We start from the raw sequence: 9,916 nt of genomic DNA on the forward strand, positions 1-9,916 counted from the left end.
TCTGTGTCCGTTGTAGAAATGTGATCTTAGTGAAATTATTAATTTAGTGAACGTCCGACGAATAATTGATTTCAATGTAAAATATAGAGATTAAAATTTGCATAGTATAAAATGTTGAGTTTATTAGAAACTACTTACATCATAATACAAAATATTCGACATTTTTTTGAATACGTAGCTTGTCATATCGAGATACGATTATCCATGTGAATCATTGTCTACATCTGCAAAATCAAATCAATCTTCGATTATACTTTCATCCCTTAAGTTCCAACTTTGTCTATCCAATGTCACTTTGTTTTTAAATATTCCGCATCATACGGATTTCAGTGGTAAAACATTTCTAACTCTTCCTTTTCTCGTGCTTCAGTGTCGAGCTTTCAGTCGTGGTCGAGTTCTGGTGTTCTTTTAAACTGGACAACTTAGATTTCCGGAAGACATCATTGAAGACACTCGTGGCAACCTGGGCGTCTTTGCAATCGTTTGGCTGTCGAGCAACAGACCAAACACCTGTTATGGTGTCCACTCCTTGGCATACTCTGCAGGCACCTGAACATCGTCTCATCGTTAACTTAAATTTAAATAGTATATATTTTAAGAGATGCTACGTACCGACGAACACAGCTATCGACTTGGTACTGTTATCCGTGGCGATCAGAGTGAAGGGTGCGCCACGTTTAAACGGAGCGTGACCGGAAACGTTCCACGTTCCGTTGATCAGACTTCCGTGAAAACGGGGTGTCGCGAGCTCCGTAACCGTCACGATTATACTTCGATTCACGACCCTCATCTCTAGCTTGATTCCGGCCTGAGACGTTGACCAGGACCCTGACAAACGGCAAGGTAAGCCTAAAAATACCGCTTGTTTCACATATCAAGGATAGCCAAAGGGTATAGCAGGATAAAATAATCAAAAGTGCCCTTGAACTGATTTTATTTAGCAATACACCATTTTATAGCTTATAATAAAAAACCTTTGTACACGAAGTTTCAACCCTGTATCAACCCTGTACAGGGTAAGGAAGAAAAAGTGATTTTTGCCATATTTTCCCTATTTAATGGCATTCAAAAAAAAATATTCTAGAATTTTTTCAGATTTTTTTCATGCCATTAAATAGGGAAAATATGACAAAAACCACTTTTTCTTTCTTACCTCGTAACTACCCTCCCGGTTGAGATTCAGGGTTGAAACTTGGTGTACAACGGTTTTTTATTACAAACTATAAAATGGTGTATTGCTAAATAAAATCAGATCAAGGGCACTTTTGATTATTTTATCCTGCTATACCCTTTCAGGCCAATAATTGTACACCTCTCTGATCATTACATTTATTCATTAAATCATACCGTCTCTCCTTTTGTTCTTTGAATGATCCAGCTTCAATTCTTCCAGTTCCTCCATGATGGTGTTCAGTATTTGATTGGCGATCTCTTTAGTGTCTTGCACAGCGATGGAAATGTTCATATTGTGTGCAGGAAGGAGTGGATTATCCGTGTACGGTAAGAACTCGTTTTCGTATCCTTCATTTTGAATTACGTGTCCTCTCGTGTGCTCCTCCTTGTCTTCGTTTCTATTCTCACTTTTAAATTCTTGCTTTCGATAACTGGGACTTAAAAGATGTTCCTCTGATTGATTAAGATAGTCAGAGTTTGCTATGTTGTCCTCCAAATTTTCATTCTGATTTAAATTACTGGGCTCGGTGCTGACGTTGATGCCCAGAGACTCCAGGATCTTTCCAAGAGGCTGATCCATCGCGTTATCGTACGTTTGAGGAATGTTATTTATCCCCTGTATTGAAGCACTTTTCATAGATTGATCCTGTGTGTCGTCGAGATTGTTGTATGACTGGCCTGCAGAGAAACTAGACTGCGATTGAGCTGCGATATCTTCCTCCGTTGTACCTGATATCCGAGGTTGATTTAACGTATTCTCGTCGAAATTCGTGTCTATTGGCTGATCATTTTCCACGTTTTGTATTTCAAGACTATTAGGACGCAGCGGGTTCCGCCTTGGTTCGACACCTTCGTTTGTTTCCAAGTTTCTGAAATCGTCCTGAGGCATCCCGTATTGATCGAAACGATTCAATGGACGAGGATTCTGCTGGTGAATTTCATTGTTCATTCTCCTATCACCGATATTGTTTTGTACCACGTCAAGAACAGCATCCTGTTCTGATATCTGCGGCTGTTCCAGAACTTCCTCGGTGCTGACAAGACACCTGGGGTCCGATTGATCGTATCTATCCGCTCTGAGGAACTGAGAATACTGATTCGGTCCCCCGAGTCGTTTGCCTTTCGGATATCTTTGAAAACGATGGGAACGTTTAAAACCGTTACCAGGGTACCTGAAGCTTTTTCTACGACCAGGGTGACCTCGACGATACGCCTGAACGTTTCTGTCGATTCGACGAAGAGATCTAGAGTACGGAATTTCGCGCGCGATACGATCGTTGGGATACATGGATTGAACGATCTGCATCGGGATTTTATTCGCTGCCATGTCGCGGAGGACATCGTCGTCGCTGTAATAATCCGAGTACTCTACTCCTTGGTCACCGGGACTCTTTTTTAAAGGATTCCTCGTTGTCGTCCGCATCAAACTGTCGATCATTCTCTCGTTACCATGTAATTTCACGGAACCTTCGGTTTTCGCTGATTTACTCGACAACGCTGAAGGTTTAGTGATCAACGGTGAGGAGAAATCAACGTAATCATTGTCTTCTACGTGTACACGGGTAACATTTTCGTTTGATCTTGATGTTGTAGGTCTGTCTCGTGATTTGTTATCGGTCATTCCTTGATTATGTTTAATTAAATATTTCTCTCTTCCGGTTACTTTCTTCGCAGACGAGTTAATTTTGCTGCCAGGGTTCGACGTTCTCTGAGCAAACGAACAACGTTCAAACGTTCATTGAATGCGTAGCAAAGTTGAACGCGCAGGAATGCGAGGAGAGTTGATGAAAATTGAAGAACGAAGCTTACCTACCTTGGGAGACCCCCCCTTTGGCCATTCAGCGTGCCCATTTTTGAATCTTCGATGGTGTCTACGAAAAGTAAGATGATTTTCTTACGAATAATTAAGCGAGTATTAGAAATGTTAGTTCTGATTGTCCTTCAAGGTACCTTCTCTTTTTCTTCTTTCCTCGTCCAATGTGCCCGTCCTGATGTTCACTGCGGGATTTCTTCATTCCAACCTTTCCCGAAGCCGGCAACTTCACGGACGCATAGAGATTACTACGAGGCTTCGACACTCGAGTGAGCTTCTTCATTGTCTCCTGCATCTTCGGAGACTGCAACGCATCTTTGGCCATCTTGTTGGCCAAACTCTTGTCACCTGCTCGAGATATTCTGCGTTCCATCGAATGGACACTGCTTCTACGTGCCTTCGGATCCTGATCGCTAGAGTATCTGTTGTGTTTGCTCGATTGCCGTTTCTGCATATGGGAATCTTCATCGTGGTTGACAATCGTGTCTTTTTTCAGAAAAACATCGCGCCGTTCAGGTGATTCTACCTCTGCTTTGTTTTCCTCTGATGATCTTACGTTGCTTTCGATACAAACTGCGCTGATTAGTAGCGAAACGATCATGGTCAACCTGTTATATTTTATTTTTTTTTTTTTATTGTATTGATTAACGAGAAGATTCTGACGATTCGTATGATTTTTAGGGGTGGAAATTGGATTTACCTGAATAAACTCAGCAGCATTCCTCTGCAAGGTGAATCGATGGAAAGATTGGTGCTGGTGCCATTGAATCAGCGAACACTGGTGAATCTTCAAGCTTTTATCTCGATCGTTATCATCGCAATTTACTCGAATTCACTTTTTTTACCTAATTCTAATGGCAATTCTTCGTTGATCAGTCGCGATGAACAGTTTTTCCTGCACGTTGACACATGTCCGATAAACGATCACGAAAAGCGCTCGCACGAGATTCGATGCTCGTTTCTCGACGACCAACTTTTGTCATCTGATCGGTAAATCAGAATTCTCCTCCATCATATCGCGATCGATTCTTTGGAAATCCGATTCTGTACTCTGCTTCCGCGTACAAGCGGTCTTTAGTCATCGGTTTTGCTCCGTTTGGATAACACGAGCTCGTACTTAAATTCATGAATACATATTTAAGCGAACACGTGCGTATAGATGGGCACACGTGTGTAGCTTTCGCGTAAGGTAGATTGCCGGTGATCAAAGCGACTTGGATTATTGCCAAGTACACGCGTCGGCCTCAATTAGTCAGATATTACGTATGAATGTCCTACACGCTGCTAGGCTGCGTTAATAACACGGAAATGAACTTATAGCCATCTATTTCATCGGCACGAAATCGCCTTTAGATGTTACTCCTTCTTTATTTATTATAAAAGCTATTGTAGAAATTATATTATGTTGTTGCAGACGAAATGGACAATTTATAAAACACACAATAACTATAATTTTATTTTTTTTAAACTCTTATTAGTAATGTAATTTTTGTCAAATTCTTCCGATGCAAATTTATTAAGGATACCATATTTTTCAGACACCCTGTATTTCACCGGTCGTAAAAGTGCATCAACGTTTAGGCCGCATGGTGCACGTATTAAAACCAAGTCAGAACGCAAATAGACTCCCAACGATCCGTCGAAGTACCATCGGCGCCGGACAGAAGCCGGCTGTGAGCAGCAAAAAGGACAAGTAACGAGCGGCCAGCCTGTCGGAGAAATTACGGTCGGTACAAAACGCATCACGGATACAACACGTATATCGGCGTGGACCAGCAACGAGATCCCTGGAGACACATAGGCATCGATTATTATTAGAACCAGCCGAAAGTACAACCGATCTTCGGGTTATATTGCATGTGCATCGGAATGAGGATCGCTTTGCGTCTTCTGGGTTCCCTATAAAATCATTCACTCTGTCACTTTGCGGATGGATAAGTAGATACGTCGAGGAAATTAAGCTTTCCTGGAAGATGAATTATTTTTCACATATTTGTAGCTTACGAATGTAGCGGATCACGATAGGGAATGTTGGACGAATCGAAATCACGATTGAAAACTTGTGAAATCGATGGTATTTTTAAACGATCGATTTCTTTGCTGTTGCGTAATTGAGTATTTCTAATTGTTTAATCGAACCTTGGCGCGCGTACAGCCGCTTCGACGAACGTGATTCGGAACGCGAGGCGGTCGGAAATTAATTCGACAGGAAGTCAATATTTACTGCGGAACAGACACTTTTAATCACCTTAATGGTTAATGTAGGCTGATACTTTAGAATTGTGAAATGATACCTCGTTAATTACTTAGGTAACCCTTGGCTCGAGTACAGCATCTTCAGGAAGCTCAGGAAGAATACCAAAGGTCGCGATTTTTACGCTCTTCGAGTGGAACAAACTCCTATTGGATTTAAAAAACATTTCTTAAGAAATGATGCTTGCAGAAATCTACGAATTTGTATTTATTCAAACAACTGCCAAAATAGGTAACTGCAATTGTCTTTTAATTAGCGTGAAAAAACTGAAATATTTACAAATTTGATTTATCTATCATAGGGTTTACGAGGCACGTGTGGCATCATACTAAAGATTCTTAAACATAAACACAGATGCCTCTAGTCAGTGTATCAAGGTATACTTAAAACACTTATGTACTCGAAATGATTTATTCCACTATTTCTATCTTCTTTATCGTAACTCGTATAGATACCACCGGTGCATCAAACAACAGGTGCGTTGTTTCGCTAGAGAAGACGAGAGAAACAACAGAACAGTGCTGGTCCACAGCGGGAAGAAGCGAAAGAAGCGAAGAAAGGAAAGAAGACGAAGTGGACACCGATGAAGAAGACGAAGAAGAGGTAGCAGAGAAGCGTGGAGGGTGTCGGGACGCGTTGCGGCTGGCATTGGTAGCAGTCTCGAGATAGCCGCCGGCTGGCTTCCTCACCGCCTCGGGGGATTTATTCGGGGATTCCGAGCGCAAAGTGGTGAACGGATATCCAGTGGCTGATCCATCGATCCGCGTTAACCAGTGATCAGCGTCGATTGCGATTCCCCTGGGATCGTTAACGAAAGAAAGAAAGAAAAATTCAAAGTTGAACCGAGAGTACCTTTGCCGGAGGTGAGTCCGTTAGCATATTCATCAGCTTCTTTCGTTTCTTCGTTCTTTCCTCTTCCACTGACCGTCGTGTCAGCTCTTCGACGTGCTATTTTCGTGAGTGTTGTGCAAGTGTCGAACTCTCGCATTCAGGCGGCCCTTGCACCGAACAAACGAACCCTTCAAGGATCTCTTCGCGATCCGTCCTGACGTCGACAGGTTCTCTTCCTGGCCGACCTTGGACGACGTCTCCGCTTATTTTCGGACTCATCGTGGTACTGGCCGTCTTCTCACGATTAACCACCGGTGTGATTTGTGCAATTCAGATATAAAGACGATTGCGTAGCAGTTTTGGTACGTTGAATTTTCACGAACACGACCTTGGAATCTGTTGATCCTCGGTCAAGCGATTCTTCTCTTCTTCAAGGAATAAAGACGGACCAAGAAATATTTATTGCTACTACTTAGTTTACTACGTTTAACATGTTCGCTACTGGTGTCACGTATTTCATCGTTGATCGCTGTCAACATGTGTCGCAACCGAGGATTTTTATTTAAAAACAGATTAAACGATGATGTACAAACGATGTGCATGATTCAGAGTATATTTTTGCTCTGCGGTTGATTAAAAAATAGTAATAAGAAACGATGTATAATTGCATAGCGAACGTGTTAGACGATAGAGTGAAATGTTTAGGGAATGGAAAAGGATTCGCTTTGACGAGGAACATTAATTCTCAGTAGATGCAATTGTCGCGCGAAACACAGAAGATAATCGAGTTGTTTATAGATAATACGGTGTCCATCTCCCGGTTAATGAACTGTCGCGGCGATGACAGATATGGAATCCTGTCATCTTGTCATGCGGAAGCCACACGCATAGGGTGTAACGAGTTTTTCGGTAAACATTTATTGATAGAACATTCTCTGATTACTAAAGTAATATCATATACAATTTTCTTATACAAATATTAACTTATTTAGAAACATTCTCTAATTAGAAATTGTGTCAGAGGGTTGAAGCATTAATCAGAAAATTTTCAGTGGAAACGTTCCGTGACCAGGCGTCGGTCATCGTCTTTTTCTTCTTCTTCTGTATGTCGAGCATGCTTTCCCGGAGCAACCTCATTATTCAGAGGGAAGGCAAGGTTGCACGGTGGCCGAAAGCAGCAACCGGTGCGATGACACTGCCGTCTCGTCTACTAAACACATCGTGAAGACCCGCGACGAGATGAAATTCCGCTCAAGGTGGCTCGTAAAATAGCTGCGCTATTTTCCTGGCACAGTTTCCCCGTGAGTTGGCCGTCCAGTGAATCAAATCGTGGTCCAGTCGCGGCGAAGGCCAAGTTTTTCGCTTCGCGGAAAGATGACTACACGAGTTTGGCCGCGAAGAAGAGAGCGCACGCTCGCGTCCGTGCAACCTGCGACCGAAAATATCAAACCACGTTCCACCTTGATCGAGAAACAACGTGTTGCTTTTGCGTACGGTTCATCGAAACGACAGAGATTCATTTTCTGATCCATGATGACATTCGATCATCTCCGATCCGGAGCTAAGCTTATATTTCTTTCCTCGCTTATTTACTGTCTAAAAAAAGAATTCGAGCCGATCCTATGCTCTAGTAATCTATTTGGATCATCGGAGCAAGCGTATTTTCATTTACTCGCGTCAGGGATTGGAGTTTAAGGTGCTCATTTAGATGATGTATTGAATTAACTATAGTCTATAACTTTGAAAAATTTTTTTATTCAAACCGTAGGTTCGTTGTAAACAATTTGCGTTATTGTAATTGTACGAATGTCAGGATTTATTTTGTGTATACTATCAGATTCGTTTATTATTCAATTTAAAGAGAATGTACGTGGCATCAAAGCCGGCTGTTTCTTGTTGTTTATCACGGTGGCCCGATAATAGTTGCTCGATCACGTCGTGCCTGGCGCAGCATTTATTTGTTCGTGACTTTACGTTACTCCCTGTGGAGTTAGGCGTCGAAGTCAATGGCGGAAGTGACCCGATTAGCAGTGAAATACAAGAAAATGCGGCCAGCCCCGCGCTGGCGGTGCAAGCGGGCCAGCCAATCAGACGAACGAATACGGGTGCCGCGTGTCGGAAATAGATTTCGCTTAAACTAAAGGTTGATCCGCCGACGCCACTTTAACCATCTATGTACAACATTCGATTTCGCTCCCATGAAATCGATCGAATTAAATGCACAATTCATCTTCGCGTCATTTCTATGATATTTGAATTCATCGCGCCAGTTAAGGGACGACATCTATGATGCGTGCATCAGTATTTACAGTTATAACAATTTTCACAATCTTATGATACTTTTACAATATATTAGTATCAGTATCGTTATGTTTAAGTTAATACTCGGTTCTGTATTCTATAAAGAATCTAAAAGTGTTAAAAATTCTAAAATATTAGAAATAACATTAGGCGGTAAAGGAAATCATAGTGCGCATGCGCAGTGTTCGAATAGCAGCGCTTCAAAATGGTTGTGGAATTGTGGGGGCGAAAGACGGAGCAAGATTGAGGAACAAATTTGGTTGAAAAGTCGTTTCTAAGGTGTATTATAGATATAAATAATGCATCAATTGTTCAGAGCAGTGAACGTGGACATTGAGGTAAACTTGAATTGATTCTGGAGGTTATAAATTGTTTATTTCTTGTCGGTGAAAAATAATGCACGAGGTACTCCCGAAATCGTAACTATACGATTGTAAGATTATAACTATAAGTCTTTTCAGTTGAATGTTGTTAGGAATTTAAAGAATATGTCCATACTAGTAAAAATAGAGATTGTTTTACATATTTGAGAACATTTTTCGTGCGAAGTCGATAAGTTACCAACTGGTCAAGAAAGAATTTACTTCTTTGCTGAAATGCAATCTTGGAATTGGCATCGTTTTTCTTAAGGTGGCAGCACCATTACGGAAAACGCGAACCAATCATATTCAAACACTGAATTCAAATTAATGGATATCTATTGTATTCTTTGTTCTAGAATAATGGTGTAATGTGGAATTCACTGCAATGGCTTCTAACATTTCGATTACATCCAAAAGAAAACAAGGTGATTATTTGATCTTAACAAGTTCTCTCTGTACGTTAAGAAAATACTAATTATTTTTAAATATCTGTGCAGAAATTTCAGCGGAGGTGACTCGAGTCATCAGAAGAGAGGGAGTCATCATTGAATCACCAGGCAAGGTAAGTTCTTTCGTCAACAATCTACCTTCAAAACTATGCAATCTATAACGCAACAATAATCTCACGAAAGTAAGCAAATATTTTATTCTGAATAAGAAGATTTGGAAGCTTCTTACGGTAATGAAATTCAACGGCTTGCAAGATATAAAGCATCGGTACCCAATCCTCGTTACCAAACTTCATTCCTCAAAAGACCACCGTATAAAGGATGAAACATCAAACGTTTTCAAGTAATTGGCTAAACGGTAACTAACAAGACATATACCCGTTCACGCTAAATACGTTACGTCACGATACCGCCATCTAAATTAAACTAAAACCAAGGCGCACCACGAAGGTAGGTAGAATATCTGGTTCGATGCCAAAGACTGAAGACAACCAAGAACTCGACGCCATTCCAACTACTCCCGCAATGCACGAACACGTCTCTCATTCTTCTCGACGAACCCCTCGCTTCTCTTGTCACCGTCGATGCTCTCGCCCCTCGATTCACTCGGGCAAATTCTTTCTTTCTTTTTTCGCCCCCCCGTTCCGTTTCACCGCTCGACATGATTTATAGGAAACGCATTCTGTCGCTGTTTCACGCTTCCTGGAAGGATGGCCTGTTCAACGTTTGTCGT

The 9,916-nt window shown here is 41.4% G+C and overlaps 1 protein-coding gene across 2 annotated transcripts; it reads right to left on the reverse strand.

The window, feature by feature from the left end:
- Positions 1 to 102: 102 nt before the first annotated feature.
- Positions 103 to 5,458, reverse strand: LOC114878475. Of its 2 annotated transcripts, none has more exons than XM_046288843.1 (6): positions 3,687 to 5,458; positions 3,124 to 3,594; positions 2,987 to 3,044; positions 1,348 to 2,881; positions 613 to 828; positions 103 to 549 (listed from the first exon to the last, which is right to left on the reverse strand). In XM_046288843.1, the coding sequence occupies exons 1-6, from the start codon at positions 3,704 to 3,706 to the stop codon at positions 344 to 346; spliced, it is 2,505 nt and encodes an 834-aa protein (XP_046144799.1). In that variant the 5' UTR covers positions 3,707 to 5,458; the 3' UTR covers positions 103 to 343. The 2 variants fall into 2 exon arrangements, with proteins under 2 accessions (XP_046144799.1, XP_029048159.2); XM_029192326.2 differs by having other exon boundaries at positions 613 to 849.
- Positions 5,459 to 9,916: the final 4,458 nt, after the last annotated feature.

Source organism: Osmia bicornis, chromosome 15 (assembly GCF_907164935.1).
Source record: "Osmia bicornis bicornis chromosome 15, iOsmBic2.1, whole genome shotgun sequence".
NCBI classification, from domain to species: Eukaryota; Metazoa; Arthropoda; class Insecta; order Hymenoptera; family Megachilidae; genus Osmia; species Osmia bicornis.

What these genes read in the sequence shown, in the direction of transcription:
- LOC114878475 (XM_029192326.2), bottom strand. Translation starts at nt 3,706, where the DNA reads ATGCTGCTGAGTTTATTCAG. An exon ending in CAAAGGGGGGGTCTCCCAAG is followed by an intron (nt 2,882 to 2,986) that starts GTAGGTAAGCTT and finishes TCGTTTGCTCAG; the next exon opens with AGAACGTCGAACCCTGGCAG. An exon ending in AAAGAACAAAAGGAGAGACG is followed by an intron (nt 850 to 1,347) that starts GTATGATTTAAT and finishes CGGTATTTTTAG; the next exon opens with GCTTACCTTGCCGTTTGTCA.